Below are 27,663 nucleotides of genomic sequence, written 5' to 3'. Positions count from 1 at the left end.
AACCACAATCATACTATCTCTCTACCATTCCATTCCCGAACAGCGCGCGGGAAAAACGAACACCTAAACCTTTCTGTTCGAGCTCTGATTTCTCTTATTTTATTTTGATGATCATTCCTACCTATGCAGGTTGGGCTCAACAAAATATTTTCGCATTCGGAAGAGAAAGTTGGTGACTGACATTTCATAAATAGATCTCGCCGCTTTAATGACTTCCATCCCAATTCGCGTATCATATCTGCCACACTCTTTCCCCTACTACGTGATAATACAAAACGAGCTGCCCTTTTTTGCACCCTTTCGATGTCCTCCGTCAATCCCACCTGGTAAGGATCCCACACCGCGCAGCAATATTCTAACAGAGGACGAACGAGTGTAGTGTAAGCTGTCTCTTTAGTGGGCTTGTTGCATCTTCTAAGTGTCCTGCCAATGAAACGCAACCTTTAGCTCGCCTTCCCCACAATATTATGTATGTGGTCTTTCCCACTGAAGTTGTTCGTAATTTTAACATCCAGGTACATAGTTGAATTGACAGCCTTGAGAATTCTATTTATCGAGTAATCGAATTCCAACGGATTTCTTTTGGAACACATGTGGAACACCTCACACTTTTCGTTATTTAGCGTCAACTGCCACCTGCCACATCATACAGCAATGTTCTCTAAATCGCTTTGCAACTGATACTGGTCTTCGGATGACCTTACTAGACGGTAAATTACAGCATCATCTGCGAACAACCTAAGAGAACTGCTCAGATTGTCACCCAGGTCATTTATATAGATCAGGAACAGCAGAGGTCCCAGGACGCTTCCCTGGGGAACACCTGATACCACTTCAGATTTACTCGATGATTTGCTGTCTATTACTACGAACTGCGACCTTCCTGACAGGAAATCACGAATCCAGTCGCACAACTGAGACGATACCCCATTGGCCCGTAGCTTGATTAGAAGTCGCTTGTGAGGGTCGGTGTCAAAAGCTTTCCGGAAATCTAGAAATACGGAATCAACTTGAGATCCCCTGTCGATAGCGGCCATTACTTCGTGCGAATAAAGAGCTAGCTGCGTTGCACAAGAACGATGTTTTCTGAAACCATGCTGATTACGTGTCAATAGATCGTTACCTTCGAGGTGATTCACAATGTTTGAATACAGTATGTGCTCCAAAGCTCTACTGCAAACCGACGTCAAAGATATAGGTCTGTAGTTCGATGGATTACTCCTACTACCATTCTTAAACACTGGTGCGACCTTCGCAATTTTCCAATCTGTAGGTACAGATCTATCGGTGAGCGAGCGGTTGTATATGATTGCTAAGTAGGGAGCTATTGTCTCAGCGTAATGTGAAAGGAACCTAATCGGTATACAATCTGGACCTGAAGACTTGCCCGTATCAAGCGATTTGAGTTGCTTCGCAACCCCTAAGGTATCTACTTCTAAGAAACTCATGCTAGCAGCTGTTCGTGTTTCAAATTCTGGAATATTCCATTCGTCTTGCCTGGTGAATGAATTTCGGAAAACTGCGTTCAATAACTCCGCTTTAGCGGCACAGTCGTCGGTAACAGTATCATCGGCACTGCGCAGCCAAGGTATTGACTGCGTCTTGCCGCTTGTGTACTTTACATACGACCAGAATTTCTTCGGATTTTCTACCAAATTTCGAGACAATGCTTCGTTGTGGAACCTATTAAAGGCATCTCGCATTGAAGTCCGTGCCAAATTTCGCTCGTCTGTAAATTTTAGCCAATCTTCGGGATTTCGCGTTCTTCTGAACTTCGCATGCTTTTTCCGTTGCCTCTGCAACAGCGTTCGGACCTGTTTTGTGTACCACGGGGGATCAGTTCCATCTCTTACCAATTTATGAGGTATGAATCTCTCAATTGCTGTTGCTACTATATCTTTGAATTTGAGCCACATCTCGTCTACATTTGCATAGTCAGTTCGAAAGGAATGGAGAGTGTCTCTTAGGAAGTCTTCTAGTGACACTTTATCCGCTTTTTTAAATAAAATTATTTTGCGTTTGTTTCTGGTGGATTTGGAAGAAACGGTATTGAGCCTAGCTACAACGACCTTGTAATCACTAATCCCTGTATCAGTCATGATGCTCTCTATCAGCTCTGGATTGTTTGTGGCTAAGAGTTCAAGTGTGTTTTCGCAACCATTTACAATTCGCGTGGGTTCGTGGACTAACTGCTCGAAATAATTTTCGGAGGAAGCATTTAGGACAATCTCGGAAGATGTTTTCTGCCTACCACCGGTTTTGAACAAGTATTTTTGCCAACATATCGAGGGAAGGTTGAAGTCTCCACCAACTATAACCGTATGAGTGGGGTATTTATTTGTTACGAGACTCAAATTTTCTCTGAACTGTTCAGCAACTATATCATCGGAGTCTGGGGGTCGGTAGAAGGAGCCAATTATTAATTTAGTTCGGCTGTTAAATATAACCTCCACCCATACCAATTCGCACGGAGTATCTACTTCGACTTCACTACAAGATAAACAACTACTGACAGACACAAACACTCCACCACCAATTCAGCCTAATCTATCTTTCTTGAACACCGTCTGAGACTTCGTATAAATTTCTGCAGAACTTATTTCAGGCTTTAGCCAGCTTTCTGTACCTATAACGATTTCAGCTTCTGTGCTTTCTATTAGCGCTTGAAGCTCAGGGACTTTCCCAGCACAACTACAACAATTTACAACTACAATTCCGACTGTTCCTTGATCCAAGCACGTCCTGTATTTGCCATGCACCCTTTGAGATTGCAGCCCACCCCGTACTTTCCCGAGGCCTTCTAACCTAAAAAACCGCCCAGTCCACGCCACACAGACTCCGCTACCCGTGTAGCAGCCAGCTGAGTGTAGTGAACTCCTGACCTATTCAGCGGAACCCGAAACCCCACCACCCTATGGCGCAAGTCAAGGAATCTGCAGCCAACACGGTCGCCAAACCATCTGAGCCTCTGATTCAGACCCTCCACCCGGCTCTGCACCAAAGGTCCGCAGTCGGTTCTGTCAACGATGCTGCAGATGGTGAGCTCTGCCTTCATCTCGTAAACAAGACCGGTAGCCATCACCAAATCAGATAGCCGCTGGAATCCAGAGAGAATTTCCTCAGATCCAAAGCGACACACGTCATTAGTGCCGACATGTGCCACCACCTACAGCTGGCTGCGCCCTGTGCTCTTCATGGCATCCGGAAGGACCCTTTCCACATCAGGAATGACTCAACCCGGAATGCACATGGAGTGCACGCTGGATTTCTTCCCTTCCTTAGCCGCCATATCCCTAAGGGGCCCCATTACGCGCCTAACATTGGAGCTCCCAACTACCAATAAGCCCACCCTCTGTGATTGCCGGCCGGAGTGGCCGAGTGGTTCTAGGTGCTTCACTCTGGAACCGCGCGACCGCTACGGTCGCAGGTTCGAATCCTGCCTCGGGCATGGATTTGTGTGGTGTCCTTAGGTTAGTTAGGTTTAAGTAGTTCTAAGTTCTAGGGGACTGATGACCTCAGATGTTAATTCCGATAGTGCTCAGAGCCATTTGAACCATTTGAACACAGCAATTAAAGTCCAGTTAACGTTCCACCAAGGTCAAACATTCTGAAATGAAACATTTGATGCAGTAATCCAGGTATTTGATTAAATCTGAATACTTAGAATCTTTTAATGTACGAGAGTTGGAACTTAGATAGTGGCAACTATTTAATCACAATCGATACAAAAGAATTACGTGTTGGCACGTGTTACTGTCCTTCAGAGTACTCACCAGCGTTGCGTAGAACCCGTTGCCAGCGACGTGGAAGGTGCAGTATACCGTTCGCAGAGCCTGTTTTGTTGATGGTACGAATGGAGCGGTCTAAAGTTATGGTGATTCTCGTGTACGATTGTGATGGTGTTATCCTAAAGCATTACGCTCCTCCACGGCAGACCGTCAATGCACAGTATTACTGTTCGTTTTTGGAGCATCGCCTGTAATCAGCTTTGCGAAAGCAGCTGGGACACTTTCTGCACAACCCATCCATCATTTTGCACGACAATGCGCGGGAGCATACAACTCAAGCTGTGGCTGCTCTGTTCGGTCGATGGGTCTGGGAAGTACTGTACCATCCACCATTCTCCGAGTACTTAAGTCCTTGTGACTCTGATTTGATTCCGAAGATGAAGGAACCACTTCGTGGCATTCGCTTCACAACTGTTCCAGAGATTCAACAGGCAGTAGACCGCTCCATTCGCACCATCTACAGAACAGTCTCTGCTAACGATATGCTAAGCCTTTCACATCGCTCGCAACGGATTCTAAACAACGCTGGTGACTACTCTAAAGGACAATAACAGGTGCAAACATGTAACTCTTTTGTATCGGTTGTGAATAAATAATTACCACTATTTATGTTCCAACCCTCGTATATGTCAGATTTTCCTTTTTGTAAGTTCTTTCTAATTTTATAACTTTGATTGTTGATGATCTGTCTTCAGTAGGCGGGCACCGAATCATTAACAAGGCTGATGGGAAAGCAGACCTAGTACGATAGTTGCAGTATGAGATGACTTCAAAAGAAGTTAGAAAATATGTTGGAAGAGTTAGAAGGAACATAACATTTATAACCAAATGTAAGAAGGCCTGATATTTAAAAACAAACGTGCAAAGTGTTTGGACTACTAGTTAAATGGTTATTGCAAAAGAAAATACATAGGGTAAATATATACAGCCACTAAAAATAAGCAAAGAACCTGGAAAACGTGTTACAGCGCACAGATGGCATTCCAGTTTCGGCAGTAAATAAAAGGAGTGTAACAAAACTATAGAATACAGTATACAGTATTTACAAAACTATTGAATACAGTATTTACTGTATTAAATAGTTTTGTTACACTCCTTTGATTTACTGTTGCAACTGGTCTACGAAAAATCAAAAATAATGTCAACTTTACTGTCCATCCAGGTCAGTCACTGAAAGGAAAATTTTGGAATACTAATATTTTTAAAGGAAATGTCGTACAGGAAAATGGAGGTAGTGAATAGCGAAGACTTGGAAAATGGATTTCGTTACATAGAGAAAGAAGTAATAGAAGACCGAGATTGATAATGGACTTCCTACACACATACATTTGAATAACATTAAGCTGAAGTAGGCTAGATATAAAAATTCCTAGCCGGTGCAAAGCAGCCAGGAGGAAACACGCTTTACTATTCAGTTATCCAGCAAAAAGTGCCAGTATGATCTGAATAAAAAAGAAATAACATGGTTAGTAACAAATATTGTTTCTTATCAGCTGCGTTATTTATTTTGACATCCAGTTCATGCTGCGATCGATTTCAGAATCTTAAGATTCCATCTTCAGGGAACTATAAAAAACGCCCTGAGTAACTGTAATGCAAAAGTTCCAGTTATTTAAAGAAACCATAAGAGAAGGGAACTTCCTCCGCGCGGGATTAGCCGAGCGGTCTCGGGCGCTGCAGTCATGGACGGTGCGGCTGGTCCCGGCGGAGGTTCGAGTCCTCCCTCGGGCATGTGTGTGTGTGTGTGTTTGTCCGTAGGATAATTTAGGTTAAGTAGTGTGTAAGCTTAGGGACTGATGACCTTAGCAGTTAAGTCCAATAAGATTTCACACACATTTGAACATTTGAAGGGAACTTCCGCAGATTTCGTGTGTACCAGGATCGGCACCAAGTTTCATAATAATTAGTATATACCTCAATCCCACTTCGACCACAAATACTATCTGCCTACATGAGCGCAACCAAAAGAGTGCAAACAGATTTAGACTTCCATGTTTTTCTAAATCGCTTTGTCATATAACGGGATGGTTCCTACGAGAAGGACGTTTCCAACTTACTCCCCTATCTTGCCTCAATCGGTTGTGTGGACTTCAGCCGTCAGACTAAACAAACACAATGCAGCTTTATCTCGAAAACTGTATGTATCCCTCTGACTGCGCTACTGCAAAAATCACAGTCATAAGCTAATAAGACATTTTCTTAACACTGATAACAATGATAGCATGTTTCTCAATTTTCCATTCCGATATATCTTAAAATTGGCGAAGCAATTACTTTCGAAGTTCCCCTGTACGAGGACTTTTAGTTGGCCATGCTTTTAATGGGTTCTACAAGGAGGCCTAGCACCTAATATAAATGCAAATTTCAACAAAAGAGGAAGAGGTAAATTTCATCTGCCGTTATTAGCATTCTATTGTCAGCAGCGCCCATTCTGAGTTCGATTCTTGCTGCCTCGCTAACAGCTGCCGACGTGAGATTCAGAACGCCGCTACGTCTTAAGCCTCTCAAAACTCCACTCTCTCGGCCATAAGGATCATTATGTGTCTGGCTTACGTGACTGACAACAGGCCGTACATTGTACTAAAATAAATTGCAAACTTATATTGACTGATTGGAAGCAAACAGTTAATAACTCGTTTCCAGAGCCAAGGTATAGGTTTGCTTTATACCAACTGTTACCGAGACATATAAAGAAAAATATAAAGTGGACCCCTCAGGCAGTGACTTTTTTGCATCTGTTTGTAACTTTCATCGATTTTTAAATACATTTTGTCTTATTTTTCCTGGGATCTTTATTTCATCTACTAATGCTACGTGTTATCACGACTAGTCGCACTTACGAAGCAGTCGATCTAGGACTTTTTGTACTGTAACAAATAAAAATACATTTACAGATATTCCCTGAATGCCACATTAGGGTGTGTGGTGGAGGATGCTTCGTCTATCACAATCCACCCCTAACCCCTCAAAACAAAAAAAAAGCCTTTTCCATTCGCGAAAGCTGTGGGCCTCCATATGAGGTCCGATTTCTCTGATTTTATCGTCAAAATCATTATACACTCTAAATGTGGAAAGGAACAATATGATGTTTGACTCTTCTTGGAACGAGAGTCTCAGAATTTTAACTATACAGGGTGTTACAAAAAGGTACGGCCAAACTTTCAGGAAACATTCCTCACACACAAATAAAGAAAAGATGTTATGTGGACATGTGCCCGGAAACGCTTAATTTCCATGTTAGAGCTCATTTTAGTTTCGTTATTCCACCTACGCTCAATGGAACACGTTATCATGATTTCATACGGGATACTCTACCTGTGCTGCTATAACATGTGCCTTTACAAGTACGACACAACATGTGGTTCATGCACGATGGAGCTCCTGCACATTTCAGTCGAAGTGTTCGTACGCTTCTCAACAAAAGTTTCGGTGACCGATGGATTAGTAGAGGCGGACCAATTCCATGGCCTCCACGCTATCCTGACCTCAACCCTCTTGACTTTCATTTATGGGAGCATTTGAAAGCTCTTGTCTACGCAACCCCGGTACCAAATGTAGAGACTCTTCGTGCTCGTATTGTGGACGGCTGTGATACAATACGCCATTCTTCAGGGCTGCATCAGCGCATCAGGGATTCCGTGCGACGGAGGGTGGATGCATGTATCCTCGCTAACGGAGGACATTTTGAACATTTCCTGTGACAAAGTGTTTGAAGTCACGCTGGTACGTTCTGTTGCTGTGTTTCCAGTCCATGATTAATGTGATTTGAAGAGAAGTAATAAAATGAGCTCTAACATGGAAAGTAAGCGTTTCCGGACACATGTCCACATAAGATATTTTCTTTCTTTGTGTGTGAGGAATGTTTCCTGAATGTTTGGCCGTACCTTTTTGTAACACCCCGTAGAACTCTCATACCGCCTATCCGACAGCGTCTGGGACTAAAGTTGAGAATCATCTTCCCGACATAATAGCAATTACTAAACGATCCGGGGAGTGTTTTATGTTTCTTTTGATCGTCTTTTAATGCTAGGAGTTGAGGGCTGCGACTAGCAGAATCTGTGTTGCATTTATTAGGACCTTCATATTTCGCATGTTAATGATAGACATTAAGAAGCCGTCGAACTAGAATTTTGTATGCTATCATCTCCGTCGATGACTTACATCTCTTAGGCTTCTTATAATGAATATAATTGTGGAATCTACATATCTCTAACTAATTTCAAATTAGTCGTACTACTTTTCGTGTTGGGGATCCCAAACCGTCAAGTATCACATCCGAATAGGTCGAACTAGGGTTTAGTAAGGTATTGCCTCCGTTGTTGCTTTACATTTCCGTACGATTCTTCTACTGAATATTAATTTGGCATTTGCCTTTCCTGTCACTGGAAAAGAGTAACAAGTTACTCGTATAGTTTGAGGCGCAGCCTGCTAGCGTACGACAGAGGGATGTGAGCCAGACCCACAGACACAATTTACATACTGAGTACCATGGTGTGATTCTTAGGACGTTTTACTAGTTTCCCACCTAGTTTAGGCAAAATTGTGCCGACATATCCACCCAAAAAGAAAAAGAAAGACAGAGAGGGAGGGAGGGAGGGTGGGAGAGAGAGAGAGAGAGAGAGAGAGAGAGAGAGAGAGAGCACGCAGAGGTCACACGACTACCAGCTAACCAACTCAGAAAATACAAAACGATCACAAGTAGTTTGATACACGTCCACCAGCACATTTTAACTGCTCGTCCAGCGTCACTCACCGAACGATACTGCATATCTAAAATATACCAAACACTTTTCACGCTGCCACCAGCATATCCCTCCATCAATGCTTGGGAAACATCCTGCACAGTACGGATGGTGTTACCGATGTGCACTGTAAGGCCAAGGTGACACCACCAGTAATGTACAGATGGTGGAAAGTCATTCCCCTTTCAAATGGATAAATATACAGGGAGTTTCAGTACTCCTATTACAGGGTTTTAGGGGTTTTAAAGGGAACTTAGAGATAAAGTTTTCATCAGGAAGCCACGTCTTTGACAAAGCCGTCTGGACGTAAAATAGATCTGGAGATTGGATCACTATCGAATCTTGGTACGCTTCATGGGACGCACACAGCTGAGATAATGGGTTTTTACCATTGTGCTCTACAGGAGCCCACAATTTGACCAATGTTTAGGGAACTTGTCGTCGAGTTCTCTTCTGCGTGACGAACGACGACCTGTTCGTAGTCGAGAGTGTGGTTAGTTAGTTAGTTAGTTACATGTTTCGTAGATTAACTGGACGATTTTTTTATCAAAATGATGTGAAATGAGTCAGTTTACAGGATATATATGAACACATTCATTTTTGCAATTACCCATACAGCTACAGTTAAAAACAAGTTTTTAAGTAGAAATTCGTCCATGGAATAGAAGGAATTGTCCAGGAGAAATCATTTTAGGTTAGATTTGAAACCTGCTTTGCTAGCTGTCAGACATTTTATGCTATTAGGCAAATAATGAAAAATCCTTTGTTGCTGCATATTGAATGCCTTTCTCAGCCATTGGCTGCTTTAGTCATGGGTAACACAGGTATTCTTTTCCTTTAGTGCTTTAGACATGGACATCACAGTTATGCTTAAATTGTGGTGGATTATTTACGTTGAACTTCATTAGCGATTATATGTACTGTGACGGTGCAGTTTAAATGCATAACTCCCTGACAAGGTACTTACACGACGGTTGTGGCTCAGCACCACATATTATTCTTGCTGGTCACTTTTGCACACTCAGTAATTTCTTTCTAAGTGTTCAGTTACCCCAGAAAATTATTCCATAAGCCATTAATGAGTATAAACATGAAAATATGTCACAAGGTTGATTCGTCTGCTACCAAGACTAGCAATTATATGAAGAGCGAAACTGGCTGAACTTAATATTGTTCAAGGAGCTCAGTATGTTCCTTTTCCAGTTCAAGTCTTCAACAACATGCAGACCCAAAAATATGGAGCGTTCTGTCCTATTTACTGACCCCTGTGCACGTGCTATATCAGGTGTTGGTATGATTCTTGTGGAGAACTGAATACAGTGTGTTTGCTGAAAATTTATGGAGATTCCATTTTCACAAAAACTAAATTTTTTGAAAAAATCATTATCAATCTCTTCTGTGGCCTTCTCTCTAAAAATATTTGTTGTAACACTAGTACTGTCTGCATAAAGTACCAGTTTTCTTCGTTGAATATGCAGTGAATGGTCATTAACATGTATTGTATAAGGAATAGGAATAGATACAAAATTGAACCGTATGGGACATCGTTTGAGATTTCTCCCTACTCATTAAAATTTTCTGTCCTCCCAACATTGTTTCAATTATTCAGCACAGTGTTTTACATTCTGCTTGTTGAATATGATTCAAGCCAGTTGCATATAAAGCCATCATTTCCATAAAACGTGAGTTTCTCTATGTGTGTAATATCAAATACACAATCATATACGTGGAAAGATCACAAAACAACCAACTTCGATACTATGAGCGAATGTAAAGATAGCATTGTCAGTCGAGCAACCCATCTGGAATCTAAACTGAGATGTGCTAAACATATTGTTTCTTCTTATATCTGAGATTTGACTTAAGTACTTTTTTGAATATTTTGGAAAAAGATGTCGCTAAGGAGATTGGACGATAATTATTTAACTTTTCTTGATACCTTTCTTTTGATGGTGTTCCAGAGTTTGTGCAAACATTCCCTATGACATAGCTGCATTATATATCACTAAGGACATAACTTATTATGTTAGAAAATTATTCGATTTAGAATTCCATCTACACCATATGAGCTTTTGATTTTTATGTTTTTCTAAATTCATTAATTACAGTTAAGGCTGTTGGTGCTACTTCTAATTGCTTACAGTTTTGTGGAATGATATTTTTAATATATTCTCTTGCTTCTTGAACTGAATTTTTGCTGTTACATTTAGAAAGACAGTGTTCAAACTACTGTCAGCTTGTAAATTATCAGTCAGAACATTGTTATTTAGTTTCGTTTTATGGTGTCTTGTACACTGACTGGCTACCTTGTCTCCCATTTAACTATAGTTTCATTATCTGCATTATTTATTTCTGTTAGGATGCACACACTTCTTGATATTTTCTCGATTTTCAGTAACATATTACAGTATCTTGCTTATTCTGCAAGTAATATCAGATCATGACTTGTTCTGGCCTTTATATAAATTTCCCTCTTCCTCTTACATAAAAGTTTAGTTCCCTTGGTTATACATGGCATACGTTTTTTCATTGGCTATTCTGAATAACGTTTAAGGAAACAACAATCAAAAATTGATACAAATTTACTATTAAATAAATTAAATTTGACTTCAGTATCGCTTTCTGTATGTACCTCATCCCATACACATCTCTTAATTTAGTCGTAGAACGAGGTATCTTGCTCTCATTAATAACCCTTACTGATCCCTATGAACCTCCCTCATGGCTGTAAGGTGAAATATTGTTTATTTCCATTAATTTTACATCATGATCAGATAATCAGATAACAATTGGGTACACATTAATTATTTCAGCTTGAGCATTGTCCAAAAAAATTTTACCAAACAGTGTCTCACTACCTTGTTGCACAGAAATTGGAAAACTGACAACTGAAATTAGTGTAAAATACCGAAATAATTATTCCATTTCATTTTCCCTGTCTATATCTTTTCAGAAACCTACATCGAAATCTCTGGAGAATAATAACTGTTTCATCTTGTTTGGCAGGTAGCTCAATAATGCATCTAGATTTCTCGTAAATATCTGAAAGGTTCCTAGAAGAAATATGTACGCTGTAACAATTACCAGAGTCGTATTCTACGGTAACGTCTCACAAGAAAGTGCTACTTGGTTTAGATCTAGATAAAACTATTTTTTCCAATATTTTTGACTTAGTGTACATGGTTTTCACATGTTGCAACTCCTTCTTCCATGTTAACTCCACACGAAAATTATGCTGTTATACCCTGATATTTAACTCCTCCATTCCTATGGTCACATAGTGTTCAGAGAGGTGCAAAACATCTATCAGTTCACAATTTTCCATATCTTCTAGACAAACAAGAAGCTCATCAACCTTGCTTTTCAGACCATAACGTTCTGATGAAACAAATTAATTTTTTTTCTGGAAACTATTACGTGTATTATCATCTTGTTCTGCTCTTCCTTTCATTAATGTCTGACAGCGTCTTGACTTTATGTAAACGAAAAATGTGCCCCTCCGGCTCCATTAATCACAGGGATTTTGTATTGTGTGGACCACCATGGTCAATCTTCCTAGTTGCGAACGAACAATTTTATGGCAGGCGTTGCTGAACTCGGAAAAAACCGTATGTGATATCACAATAAAACAAGGACTGAAGAGGATGCCCTTTTCTTAGTTTGTATGCGTGACACGGAGCGGGAGATTTGATAGTGATCTGATCTTCAAACTTATTTTACGTCCTAACGGTACATTTACAGGCGTGGATTCCTAATCGAAAGTTTATTTACTAACCGCTCTCTACAATTCCTAGAACCTTGTAGTAGGAACTGTGAGACAGTACAGCTACGTAGACACAGACGTACAAAAGAAGAACTGAAGTTCTTGACGCCTGTATCTTCAATAAAACTTGAAATGTACCCCAAAGTTGGGAATCCTATTTCATTTGTTCCATAATAGTGCCTTTTAAAGCAGCCTGTTATCGCTTTGCTACGGCCTTCAGCTGTGAGAATATGTAAGTAATTGTCGCCAAATGAATTCTTCATCTCCACCTGAAGTTTTCCCAGGTCTCGCCATTTTCTCGTGCCTGTGCCACCCGACTAAAAGCGAGAAACATCATGTCGTTCCACCTATTGTATTTAGGGACACGGTCGAATTGCTTTCGCTTTTTCGTCGCATCCTGGCCACCGTCTCCTGAAAATACTGCTGGATGCTGGATGGGCATGTGACTCACTCATACTTTTGTATCCATTGGTACCTTGACAATTCGCATCGTAGAAGAAATATACTCCTTGTATTCTGGTTCCTGCACGTGAAAACGAGGGGTTTTGCAGAGCCTATAGAACCAATGGCGACGCCCAAGATACCCAGCGTCTCCACCACACTACGTCACGTAGAACCCGAGATCAAATTACGATAGCAGGATCATCAATACGAACTAAAATGTCACATAGAATGCCTGATGACTGAGAACTGGGGAAAGCACAAAGAACTAAGTGCCAGAACCTTCCAGGAATAGCGCAAACTGCAATGATAAATAACTGCACAAGGCGGTAAAAGACCCGGTGACCAGCTTGTTGCCATCAAGCCATCGAGAGGCTATAAAATTTACACAATAGCGGACTAAGTATAGCATGCGACAAGACATACACACCGACTTAAGCTACTCAACAATGTACTTTGTATATTTTTATTTTCATATCAAGATAGTAGGGGAGATATGCATATCTTCAGCGACCTCAGCATTACCGAAGACAAAATAATGCATTGTACAATACGCTTGTCTCTAGCGTGCATGTGAGAGCAAATGTTACTGCTTTCTTTTGATAGGTTATAATTCTACTTATCTCATATATACTGACATTTCAACACATGCCAAATAAATATACTGACAGCATTCCAATTAAGTTAATAAATTTCGTATTTATTTTATCAATGTTACCAGAATGTATAAAGCAAAGAAATATACGTACAGGCCACTGTCTGTCTATTGGTACATTTTTCAGTGAAGTTTCCATTAGGGTAATCTGTTTGGTGAAAATTTCAGTTTTTTTAAATGTATACAAAAAGTTTTAATTGCCTAGATCAGTGGTCGTCAGACATTTTTGCCCAAGAGCCAATACTGACATCGTAGGCGGCAACTCGGGAGGCATTTTCACCAGTCTTACTAGTAAGCGGTATCTTACAAAAATTATTATGTTATGAGAACCCATAAGACTAACTATAGTAAGTCACCTATCTTTTCCAGATGGTGAACCTACTCGAAGTGATGACCCAATCCTGGGATCGACAATCACTCATTTCATGACACATATAAATTACACATGCAAATTTCATATTCATCTTTCTATTTTTGTCATGTACCTAATACGTTGTAAAGATAATTTCTTTATGTTTTTGTCAAACTTGCTTCCCATTAGTTCATTCAAAACAACGTCCTTTAAGCTTAATACACCGAATGTGTAGCGCCGGTGAGAGACAGACTGATGGGAGGGATCGCTTGGCTGTATATCGCGGAAGATACTTTTCACAATTTTGTCTTTTCTCCCTGCCCCCTTACAGAAAAACTGAATTTTACAGACGTCTCTTGCAGGTAATCTAATGTACTTTCACTTGGTGGAGGAGTCTGGTTGATAACATGTATATTTTCCAAATTGTAGGTGGTGCGAATAGGCATTTTTGGCGTTTTCACAGATGGGTAAAAAAGTCGTTGCTTTTGTAGCAGTCTAGCGCCGTTACGGCAGATAATAAATTCAAACCTGATTAGTGAATTTTATAGTAAAATCTATGTACCTTAATTATATACGTCGTGGTCACGTTCTAAGAATGCATAGTTTTCGATGCACAGTATAAACGAAATACTGACAATAGTGCTAAAATTTTGAGGGTTTTCGCTAAAAGCCAGCAAACATGAAATTCGGATGCATCCCAAAAAACATATGGGACCGCTGAGAGAAAAACGAATGTAATTTTGTCCCGGGATTATCACCATTTTACTGGGCTGGTAGTATTACTATAAATTAGAGCAGAGGAAGAACGGCAGACCGCACGTATAAACATACTGACATACAATAGAAAAGCTGGTAACTACTTTTGGTTCTTCACAAATCATCCTCAGATCAGTCGTTCTAAAGACATAGTGTCAACAAGCACAATGAGGCTGGACCTCATCGTCTGTTTATCTTGGTATATTCTCATACAGGAAACAACTTCAATAAATACAGGCTATTACAACAGGACGAAAAGGGGTGATTCTAAACCATGGTAACTAAAATAACACTTGAGGGTAGCGTAGTTTCGAATCACCTTTTACTGAAGTTGTCTGTTATATGAGAATGTACCAAGATATAAAGACGATGGGATCTAGTCTCACTGTATGAGTTAATACAATTTCTTTACCGTGACTGATCTGAGAATGGCCTACGAATAACCGAAACTATTTTTCAAATTTAATCTTGTTTATTGTTTGCGATCTAGACAATTAAAAACATTTGCATAAATTTAAAAAAATTAATAATTAAGATGGTGGTTTTCACTTTCCTGATAATGTCAGGTCTTAATAACGTCAGGATGTTTTAATACATAAATGAAAAGTTTTATTTTTTCTAATATATTTAGTAGACACGTTTTTCAATGGTGTTATGTTTCGTATTTGCTTGTAATCATTATTTTTCAAGCCACTGGTTCACATCATAAGGTATCAAACATGTATACAAAATACCTATTTAAGCAAATATACTGCTGACCAAATTAGATTTTTTTTCCTCTGTACGTGCTACGAAGCTATTATTTGGAATTTCAGGCGGTTTATGTTGTTACAGTTTTCATCTGAAAACTGGCTTGGTGCAGCGCTCGATGCTGGTCTCCCAACGAGTCTTCTCATTAACAGCATAACTAGTACAAGTTTTATCCATTTGTACGAGCTTACTGGTCGCCATCTACAATTTTTACCATACGCATTTCACTCTAATACCAAATTAATTATTCTTTGTAAGTGTGTAGTGCTCCATGGCCATAATCAATCAACACAGCAGTATGCTGGATTTAGAAACGCGCCACGCTGTAAAACAGCTGGTGATGTATGTATGCGTGTATAATACCAGCGTTAGAACCACAGTCGGAATGTGCTTCCTCTGGCTCTACTAAAGGAGAAACTGGTTATTTTAGATTCCGCAGATAAAATCTTTTATTACACCGGAATTTGAATCTGACCACAGAGCGAACATTTCTCACAAAGACCATGAAGAAAATATAAGAAAAATTTGTGTTCTTACAGAGTCATGTACACATTAGTTTTTCCCTCGCTCTGTTTGTGAGTGCAACAGGAAAGGAAACCACTAGTAGTGGTACAAGGCACCCTCCACCAGTCACCGATGCTGTCTTGCGAAGTGTGTGTGCAGATGTAGAAGTAGATTAAGTTAATAAAGCTATTTATTTCCCATTTCGATTCAGCAAATCTACATCATTTACTCTCTATACCGATCTAACCTTCAGTGTACTTCAGTAGCAACACATTCAAAAAGTTATTTTCTCCGTGTCTACAAAGTCTATTGCGACTTTTCACTTACACACTATGCTACTCTCTAAACAATCACTTATACAAAAGAATTTGTAATCCTTAAGTTTGTAGCACGCCTTCCGAATCTAGGTCATCAGGCTGCTGTGATGGTCGATTTTTCCAGTCTTCACTTTGTGTCACGCTACGTTTTACTTTTTTAGAAGTCTTTCCATACAAAACTCTCCTCTTCGCCATTTGCACGTGCTGTTTTACAGGCTAGTACCATTTTCAAATTTCAAAATAAAATTGCAGCCATGCCAAGACTAGAAGCTCAACCACCTCAACAGCCATCTTGTATTGCATAAGGGAAGGGACAACAGTGCCCTCTGGTGGCAGTACTGTGTACTAGGTCAGTTGGACTCTAGGCTCCACGGTGGCTACTCTTGATAGTGGTACTGCCTCTAATTGTTTAAATAAAGACTGAAAATAAAGACTTATGTCCAATGCAGGTCAAGTCCTCTTCCTGCCATTTTGTAGGATGAGGTGGTGGTCGGATGACTTACGTTAGTGGAGGTAGCCCAACTGCCCTTTCTTTCCCGCCATTTTCTTATGTTGGTAGAGGTAGCCATGGTGTGTTACATTGTCCTGGTAGAATATGAACTTATTATCATTTTCTGGGGGGAGGCAGTTTACCAGTGGGTGAGAAATTAATTAATTGATAAATTAAATTAAGTAGTCAATCAAATTGATAAGAGTGAGAGGGGGACCTATTGCAATACCTCAGACCTTAAAGTCTTGGGGGTGGGGAGACTATAGGATAAGTGGCTGTCAGTCAAGAGGAAATGGGGTTACATGGAAAACCACTTTATAGAACAAAAGGCTAAGTGACTGTCAACCAAAGGAGAACGACAGGTTCACCCCTGAGTGCGTATCTGCCCCTGATGTAGGCAACCCACACTAACAAAATGAACTGGTGGCTGCTTTGCCCTACTACTTGCCCACTGCGACGATTCGCCTGATTTCATACAACCCCACATAACGTATCTGTCACGCATTTCCTTCTTCATGACAATTCCTGGCAGCACACTCCAGGGCCAAAGAGGATGCCCTGCAGCCTTTTCTAAGAGAATTTTTGATCACACACCATATAGCCTGGACTTGTCTTACTCTGACGTTCATCTCTGCTCAGATGAACCACTGTCTATGAAGACAACTTTTTGCCATAGACAGCGAACTGCAGAGCAGCGCAGAGAAGTAGTGGAAAGTGCAGACGGCTGCCTTCTATGGCGAGAGTACTGGAAAGTTGGTACAACATTACGTTAAATGTTTAAATCGGAGCAGAGATTATGTAGAGAAGTAGCTCGAAGATGTAGCAAACTGTTTCAAACAAAACATTTTTGAATTTCATTGTGGTTTCCATTTCGCGAGCAATCGGACCTTACTTTCCGAATAGCTCTCGTACATACAGAGATGCTAATGTCAAATTTAATTTATTCCATAGTAAATTTGTGTCAGTATTTGGATAACTAAGGTAATTAAACTTCCATGTAAGAGGAAGAGGGAAATTTATATAAAAGCCAGAACCAGCCACTTTAAAGAAAGACGACCGATTGTATGAGGAGTAGTCATAAAGTTGTAATTTTCAACTCACTGATAATGTAGGGATGGGTTGCGCCATTATGTTTAGGTTCCTCTAGCGGCGTGTCGTACGGTATCGTGGCGTCAGGGATTTCAGTGTGCACCACAACTGCAGATGTATAGGTGTAAACAAACAAAAAAATAACTAGTACAACGAAAAAGCGGTCCAGAATTGTAAATTTCATTTTTCTTTATCTGTATGCGCTTTATCTGTTCATTTGCAGATTTTTGACATGTTTTTTGCATTTTCAAAAATATCATTTTTGACTATGTTACGATGATTTGAAAATTGGTCCCAGCCCAAAACTAATCATCGAGTGAATAAAGAAACGTGAAATTTGCAACTTTGGACTGGTTTTTGGTCATATTGGTTAACAGAAGTAGCTGACCTGCAGGAATTCCAGCATGCTGGAAGTTCGTAAAAAATAAATACGTATCCTCATTATTTCGAAGTTACGATTAAAACTTTATTGCTATCGTCGTATTGTGGGAAGGCTGCCCCACCATTACGCAGTGTCGTTTCAGATACAGAATAGACTGGGTCACATATGCTTTTGCTGGGCAGGACGTTTGCAAACGTTCCGGCTTCTGCGAACCGCTGTCAGTGTTTTGTTTTTGTGCGGCAGGCAACCGCCGGACAGCGTCGGTCCGGTCGGTGGGCTACAGCGACCTGTTCGTGCTGAGCAAGAAGGACATGTGGGACGTGCTCAAGGAGTACCCGGCGGCCAGGGTGCGCCTCGAGGCCATCGCGGTGAAGCGGCTGGAGAAGTACAAGCGGGCGCCCCTCGAGAAGGGTGAGTGCCGCCTCAGCTGCCCCCACAGCTGCCGCTGCGCCTGCCACCGCCGGAGCGTCTGCGCCGCCCCCGCAGCCGCCGCCGCCGGCGCCTCCGCCTCCAGCACCGCCCCCGCGACGGCGCCCTGCCCCGTGCACGGCGCCGCAAGCCACCACAGTGAGAACCGGCCAGGCCACCCCCCCCCCCCCCCCTTTCCCGTAACCGCTAGCCGAGGTCCTAACTGCCGCCCGCACAGTAACCAGGTCGCCAGCCCAGAAGCACAATTCGTGCATCTCCACGCCACACTGCCTAGCATCGCAGTTATATTTTATTCTTTATGGCTATCATTCTGAGTGGTCTGGAGTGCACCGCCACGATTTCGAGTCACCTATTAATATTTTCATCTCAGAGTAGCACGTACACAGCAAGCACAACGGACTAAGAATTAGCACCCCTCGAAGACACGACGCTAATATTGTATGACCCCACCTCTAGTATTGGTAATGGACTCAGTTCGATGAGGAGTAGAATCTAATAGTATCTTCTGGTATGCCGTCCTCACCTGAAGCCACTAAGTGCTGATCAGATCGCATAGAGATACCAGATTTCAGGGATGCTAAGTGCTACGTTACATCGTGTATTCCAAGTACACCTACAGTCGATATAGTCTAACAAGGAGACGGCACGACCGCGGGGTCGGGGATTTGTTCGAAATTTTGTGTGGTGAAAGAGGACCCCTAACACCTCACGTGGTTAAAGTATTAGGACGTACTACTCGGAAAATCCCGGGAAAAATCGATCCAAAGTTTCTTAGGTGTCATATGAGTATAAAATGTTAGTGAATTGCCGAGCCGCCGTCTGTCCTAGACGTTTAGGGCTCGGACTATTACGCCAGACGTCTCGGGTTCGATATCCTTCTCTGGCACTTTTTTTTCTTCTGTTTCATTTTCTTTTCTTATTCCACCAATTATTCAGAAAGTTTCCCAAACCTACATTATCTTTAACAAATTAGTTACATTATTGAATAAAAATTATTTTCTTTATGTCCAACAACACAATTCATGGGGATGGGTTTTCCGTTTTTCATTGTAAATGGCTCTGAGCACTATGCGACTTAACTTCTGAGGTCATCAGTCACCTATAACTTAGAACTACTTAAACCTAACTAACCTAAGGACATCACACACATCCACGCCCGAGGCAGGATTCGAACCTGCGACCGTAGCGGTCGCTCGGCTCCAGACTGTAGCGCCTAGAACCGCACGGCCACTCCGGCCGGCTTTCATTGTAAAGTTTATGAGGAAAAAACATTGGGTTTTTAATCAGAATAACAAAGTCGATTAGGAAACATTCAATTTTTATACATATAATAATTATAAACAAGAATTGCAGTGATAATTATCGTAAAAACAAACAAAGCAATAGTTTTTGCGACATCTTGCGCAACATATAAAAGCGGATTTTTTACAATCACAGGGCGTTTGCAATAAATCTGTACAAAAACATACCCCATTAACCTTTACGAAAATGTTTTGAGTTTCTGATAATTTTGAGGCAAACCAGGAATATTGAATCATATCTCGGAATATTGGTGACGATAATTGATGGTGAATTATAGAATGAATTTTTATAGAATCTTCCCGGGAATTAATTTCACGATTCTCCTGTAACAATGCGCTGCAATTTTGCAAGCAACGGAAGAAAAAAGTGCGGGAGGAGGAATCGAACCCGAGACATCTGGCGTAAGGGTCCGACCGCTAACCGTGTAGGCCAAAGGGTGACTTGAGAATGGACTAACATTTTATACTCATATGGCACCTATGAAACTTTGGATCGATTTTTCCCGGGATTTTCCGAGTAGTGCCTCCTAATATTTTAACCACGTGAGGTTTTAGGGGTCCTCTTTCACCACACAAAATTTCGGACAAGTCCCTGACCCCACGGTCGTGCCGTCTCCTTGTAAGCTTTCTGTTGCCAGCTTTCAGCTACGAAGCGCTAACGGCTGCAGACGGAAACAATAGCTGTCTATAGAGTTCTGACAACAGTGAGGCGTTGTCATAGAAACGTTTAGATAATCGCGCTACGTTTCTGGTTGTGGTAGTCCCGCGTACCTGCAACTATCAGGGATGAGCTTACGCTGACAGCTACAGAGGTACTCTACTCCATCAGATGATTTAGCAAGTCAGTTGAGGGTAATAGAGGTCCTGAGTGTTCATCAAACCAGCGATGTATATGTGTAGCCCTGTGATCATAGTGAGTCTCATCTTGGTCGACAGGAATGTCCATAGTACACTCATCATACAGATGTAGAAGAAAGTGCAACATTTGCTCATCGATAATGTTAAAATACGCATCCTGCTCCATTACACGCAAACCTTAATAACTGAATCCCAGTCATGATACGAAAAACACCCCCAAAAACACCGCAGAAGCACCCCTGAACTAAACCCTCCTGACACTGCCGATTTTATTTATTTCTCGAGTCCAGACTTGAAATAATTACAAAAACTAGTAAGTATTGATTCCCATAACAAATTTGCAAATTTAAATATGTACATCAGTATTTATGACATAGATTCAATAATACATACAAACAAGCAGCAGATAAACAAGCAGCAAGATGATTATATTTTTTGACGGGCCCAGTATTCGGCGGTTATCACAGCAGTTTCGCTGGCCGCAGGAAGGTGACAGATAGTGCATGCAGCCGGCAGGTTCCTGCAGACTGGCAGATGTTGTTCGTCCTGTACGTCACCACACTGACAAGTTTCCTCCTCATTACTGAAGCCCCACTTCCTGAGGTTGGCTTTGCACCTTGACACCCAACTCGCAGTCTGCTTTAAGTCTTCCGGGTCACGTATGACAGGTGTCAACCTTCGGCTATTTCCTCCTTGACCGTTATGTGATTGTCTTCAGCTGGAGAGTCTCGCCAAAGCTCCTCTCTGCGTGTTCTAGGAGATGAACGAATTGCCGTAGTTATCTGTAGGAAGCTTTTTCTTGACCTCAGTCTTGGCTGTTGAGGGTCGTGTCCGAACAAACGATGTCTATGGTCGATTTCTTGTTTTCTCTTCTCCACTGCCGATTAAACACTTTATTGCGTTGGGTGGACTCTTAGCCTTTCATCGCTTGACAAGAGGCATACTCGGAAGTCGGCAGGCCACACTCCACAGCTTCAATCAGTTACTGTCCAGTATCTGTGTTCTTGGAAGATGGGCGGCCTTACATGGATGGCGTTGTAACCTGTGGTATTTTGCGAGTGTACCATCTGAGGTGACAAGAGTCATGGGATAGGTCATAATATCGTGTCAGGCATCCTTTTGCCCGGTGTACTGCAGCAAATCGAATGGCCATGGATTCAAAAAGTCGTTGGGAGTCCCTTGCAGAAATATTGTGCTATACTGCCTCTGCAGTCTTCCATAATTTTGGAAGTGTTGCCAGTACATGATTTTGTGCACCAACTGATCTCTCGATTGCGTCCCATAAATTTTCTATGGGATTTAAGTCGGACGATCATGGTGACCAAATCATTCGCTTGAATTGTCCAGAATGTTCTTCAAGCCAATTGCGAGCAACTGAAGCCCTGTTACATGACACACTGTCATCCACAAAAAATCCATTTTTATTTGGGTATATGAAGTCCGTGAATGGCTGCAAACTGTCTCCAAGTAGCCGAACAAGACCATTTACAGTTAATGATCGGTTCAGCTGAACCACAGGACACAGTCCATTTCATGCAAACACATCCCACACCTTTGTGGAGCCACTACTAGCTTTCACAGTCTCTTGTTAACTACTTGGCTCCATGGCTTCGTGGGGTCTGCGCCACATTCGAATCCTACAGTCAGCTCTTACCAACTGGAATCGGGAATCAACTGACCAGGCCACGATTTTTCTGTCGCCAACAGTCTAATCAATACGGTCACGAGCCCAGGAGAGGCGGTGCAGGCGATGTTGTACTGTTAGCAAAGGCTCTCGCGTTGGTCGACTGCCGCCGTAGCCCATTAACGCCAAATTCTCCGCATTGTCCTAAGTGATACGTTCGTCGTACGTCCTACAGTAATCTCTGCGCTTATTTCATGCAATATTGCTTTGTTAGCAGTGACAACTCTGAGCAGACGCCGCTGCTGGTGGTCGTTAATAAAGGCCGCCGGTCAGTGCGATGTCCGTGGTGAGAGGTAATGCCTGAAAGTTCGTATTCTCGGCGCATTCTTGACACTGTGAATCTTCGAATATTGAATTCCCTGATGATATCTGAAATGGAATCCGGCTATCATTACGCGTTTAAAGTGGGCAAACTCCAGTCGTGAATCCATAATCACGTCGGAAACCTTTTCCCAAGAATTAACTGACAAGGGGTGGCCGCCAATTGTGAAATTCAGATTCGATTCAAACTGCGCATAATGAAAGCTCATGGCCACAGGTATAATGTGGCAAAGCACCAAGATGCACTTCGCAGCCGTTGTCGAAAAAATCGACAGTTAAAAGAAACCGTTGCGGTGAAATACTCTCTACGATTACTAATTTTCTACTCCGTCGTGGCGCAGCGGTAAGCGCTCGGGTTCGTAATTCGAAGGTCGCCGGTTCGAACCTCGCGCCATGCAATTTTTTTTATTATTAGTATTTTGTAATTCAAAGATATATATATATATATATATATATATATATATATATATATATATATATATATATATATAAACTATTAATGAATTGCTTATGCATGTTGGTGAAGGCGGATCGCTCTCCAATTGTACCGCCTCCATTTTTCCGTTCGTTTAACAGAGTGTACCAAAGCTGTCCCGTCCGCACTGATTTTCGACGATGTTATAAGTTGCGCTAGGGACCGCATCTACCTTCTTTCGAAGTTAGCAGGCAACTACGCTGTTATGCGGCGGCTCGTTTCGGCCCATTCAACATCTGTCCTTCAAGTGTAACGAGCGAGTAACGGAGTTTATATTTCATACCTGCCACAGCAAGTTTGTGTTCGTGGGGTCTCTATTCTAATTCGAACGTTTGACTTACCCTATACGTATTCGTTTCGGAACATCGTTTCTACGTCTTCCGTTAACTATACGTGGTTAACATTATGAAGATAATTAATAACATTTGTGAAATACAACTTTGTTTGCGGAAAACATAATGATATTCGAAGTCGCCAGTTTTTCCACGACAAACGACTTTCAACAACTTATTATATGCATAATTGTTGCAACTGATTGCCGGGAATTATATATATATATATATATATTTGAATTACAAAAAACAAATACTAAAAAAAAAAAAGGTAGCATGGCGCGAGAATCGATCCGGCGACCTTCGAATTACGAATCCGAGCGCTTACCGCTGCGCCACGACGGTGTAGAAAATTGATAATCGTAGAGAGTATTTCACTGCAACGGTTTCTTTTAACTGTCGATTTTCTCGACAACGGCTGAGAAGTGCATCTTGGTGCTTTGCCACATTACACCTCTGGCCATGAGCTTTTATTATGCGCAGTATGAATCGAATCTGAATTTCACAATTGGCGGCCTCCCCTTGTGAGTAAAAAAGACAGCTGCACCAGCACACTGCCCTTTTATATCGTGTGTACGCGACGCTATTGTCATCTGTATGTGTGAATATCGATATCCCATTACTCTTGTCACTTCCATGTGTATTTCGTGGTAAGTACGGCGTTTTGAGAGGGATTCGTCTCCAAACGTCCATTACAATTATGTTCCCTCGGAAACTGTTTTCTATGAATCTGCATTCCTTGTGAGCAGCATTTACTGTCTGGTTGATACCGACTGTCAAGACATGTCACACTTCCCTGGTCTCTTGTCAGTCAGGATCTTTTCTACGATCACTCTTCTTGCGCTGTGTTACAGGGTTGCGAGCGCTAAACCTTTTTAGACACGCTCGACAGTCCGTGATGATACACCCACAAAGTGGGCAACTTGATTCACGGTGTGACCATGGATAGCTGCCTCCTGCCATTTTGGCACAAGTCCACTTTGACACATTGTACTGCGCTGGTTCCGTGCCAGCCACTTCACTGTCATGGCTTACATCAGCAGTGGAGTCTCCCACACGGTCGCCTTCTACCACTTCCACACCATCCACAGCACTGCGATTTTGCTCTTTTAAGGCGGTGCCTAACATTTTATCGGGTGAGCTTATTGCAGCCTCTTATTCCCCTATAATTTTACCCACTGTAGCTCTCGCTAGTATCATGGAAGTTATTTCCTCATGTCTTAACGCATGTCCTACCATCCTCTCCCTTCTTCTAGTCATTTTTCTATTACTTGCTTTAATCGCCGATTATCGGGGGGAAACTCCTCATTTCTTATCAGTTCGCTATGTTTTCAGCTTACTTCTGTAAATCGTACCTCAAACGTTTCGATTATTGGGGATATTGTAGGAACCACCCGAAGTCTGCTACGTTTACACAACTCGTCTGTGTACTGGGAATGTCGAATCACCGTATTATGGTATCACGCATAAGCATCTTTGTTTGCGTTTGACACAATAAATAAATTCTATTGGCTATGTTCTGAGGTTTTTCACAAAATTATTACTCTTAAACATTCATTTATTGTCAAAGTAGTACATGTACACCATAGTATCGTTGTACTCATTTCATTCCTCACTCTGCCTGACGTTGAGTTAAACACAAAGAAGTTTAATTTGAGACTATGACATTACAACACAGTAAATTTCTTGTTGTCTGGTCATGATCGTCGTAACACTTTATTTCGATGCTAATTTTTCACTCATTTTTATGAAAAACTTTTCCTGGTTGTGAAAGCGACACTCACTATTGATTTCGTCACTACACAGCAGTTCATTTCCATGCTACATGTGTGGTGTCACCGCCAGACACCACACTTGCTAGGTGTTAGCTTTAAATCGGCCGCGGTCCGTTAGTACATGTCGGACCCGCGTGTCGCCACTTTCAGTGATAGCAGACCGAGCGCCACCACATGGCAGGTCTAGAGAGACGTACTAGCACTCGCCCCAGTTGTACGGACGACGTAGCTAGCAATGCACACTGACGAAGCCTCGCTCATTTGCAGAGCAGATAGTTAGAATAGCCTTCAGCTAAGTCAATGGCTACGACCTAGCAAGGCGCCATTAGCCTTACATAGCTTGTATCTAAAGAGTCTCACTTGTCTCATCAAGAGCGATGTACCACAAGGATGGATTAAAGTTAAGTATTCCAGAAGCTACGTACTTTTCTTTATAGCATTCATTACGTATCCTGTTTCAGACCTCACGCCATCCTTCGTGAGCTTATAGCGTGCATTGCGGTCCCCTCAAGCCACACTGTGTCGGCACTTCTGTCGACACATCAACATGTACTGGCTACATTGAAATTATTGGTAATATGGGTTGCGTTCAATAAATAATGCAACACATTTTTATGAAAGCAGGTTGGTTTTATTCAGGATTCGAATACGCCACATATCATTCCCCACTCTTTTGGCTACAAAAACATATTTTTCTACGTAATCTCAGTTTAATGCCATCCCCACGCCCCAATCATCCACATACTGCTTCTCGTGGTGTGCTTTCTTCATTGAGCCAAACAAATGGAAGTCGGCAGGTGTGAGATAAGGGCTGCAAGGTGGATCAGGAAGAATAGTCCAGTGAAGATTTGTGAGCTCCTCTCGGGAGGAGAGACTTGTGTGAGGCCTTGCGTTGTTATGGAGAAGGAGAAGTTCGTTTGCATTTTTGTGTGGACTATCACGCTGAAGTAGTTTGCCACTAGCACAATACGCTTCAGAGTTGGTTGTTGTACTATGAGGGAGGACATAAAACAGAATAACCCCTTTAGAGTCCCAGAAGATTGTCGTCATGGCTGAGGTCGTGGCTTTAAACTTTGTCTTCGGAGGAAAGGCGGTGTGGCGTCACTTCATGGATCCCGTTTTCTTTCCGGTTAGAGGTGATGAACCCACGTTTCATGGCCTGTGACGATGTTCGACAAAAAATTGTCAGGATCAGCCTCATAACGCGCAAGCAATTCCTCTCAGTGCGACTTCAGTATCTGCGACGCTCTGTTTTTTCCGACATTAGAAGCTCAACACAGCTCTCTCCTTGGAACACAGCTCCGTTATAGACTGCAGTTTTAACGCCATGTATAGCGCCGGCCACCTACCGGAACTTCATGGAACTATAGGGCCTGAAGCGGGAATATTCCACGATGTCAAACAACAAATTCCGCATTTTTTCAATCGAAAATGTGTCGCGTTATTTATTGAATGCTCATTGTAAATCCTAAGATGTACTCAGAACTACGTATAAGCTCAAAAGAAAGTAACACACACTTGTAAACTCCTGAAACTGACAGTTAACTGAATGGCCAACAGCATTCTACTCAATTGATCTCGAACTCCAAGACAAACTAGGGACTGGGACAGGAGACGGAAGAGCGTACGTACACTGACATGGTTTGGAATAAACACGGACGACAGCTCGGTAAAAACGTAAACTATAATACTGAGACAGGAACAATCAATTTTCAGCATGATTGTGATGATTCATTGTTTTAGAATTGCAGAATATTTGTTGAGTTTGTAAGACGATTCAAGGCTATATGTATGCAAACGAGGACCAAAACGGAAAGAAGGCAGATCCTGCGGATACTATCCAAAGTCTGTTATCAGACCCACCGCAAAGCAGATCTTGTTACTGTGCGTGCAGGAAAAGCCCCTTAGTCATTGTTTTTTGACGTCATGGAGTGGTGGTCCTTGTGGTAGTTAAGCATAGCAGCTGCTCAGTTTTCTAACTACTATACAGACTGTAGTAAAATCGTAATATTCTAGTTCTAAGTGAAAATTGTATCAGCTCGTTGGTTGCAATATCAGTAAGTACGTATGTTGAAAAATACTGCTAATTATTATAGCTAAAGAAGTATTTTTATCGACTACTTACATTTGGATTTAATTCAGTGTTACTTCCCTGTAAGTAATAGCATTTAGTCTCATTCGTAGCGCAAGTATTATGCATCGAATGCTCGCAAATAATTTGAGGTGCAAATATTGGAGTCTGTATTGCTAAGAACTAGATTTATGAAATCAAAATGCACTAACTTGTCGTTCTTCACACATATTACGTTTGGTCTTTAGAAAGTTTTTACATATTCATATTTGATATGTCTCGCTTTTATGTATCATAGCTGAGATAAAAATAATTTTTAGTCGTCTATTGCAGGAAGATGATATCTGCTTCAAATCTAGTGTTTGCTTTAGGTCCGGTGGCGAGTATC

General features: G+C 41.6%; 1 protein-coding gene across 1 annotated transcript in view; it reads left to right on the top strand.

Moving 5' to 3' along the window:
• LOC124596227 (cyclic nucleotide-gated cation channel alpha-3) overlaps positions 1-27,663 on the top strand; it is a 1,106,485-nt gene that overhangs the window by 1,021,795 nt on the left and 57,027 nt on the right. The window contains 1 exon segment of the mRNA XM_047135285.1: positions 18,273-18,440. Coding sequence (XP_046991241.1) covers positions 18,273-18,440 — 168 coding nt within the window.

Source organism: Schistocerca americana, chromosome 2, assembly GCF_021461395.2.
Source record: "Schistocerca americana isolate TAMUIC-IGC-003095 chromosome 2, iqSchAmer2.1, whole genome shotgun sequence".
NCBI lineage: Eukaryota > Metazoa > Arthropoda > Insecta > Orthoptera > Acrididae > Schistocerca > Schistocerca americana.
The sequence above is the reverse complement of the archived record's forward strand: the minus strand, read 5'-3'. Positions and strand labels throughout refer to the sequence as shown.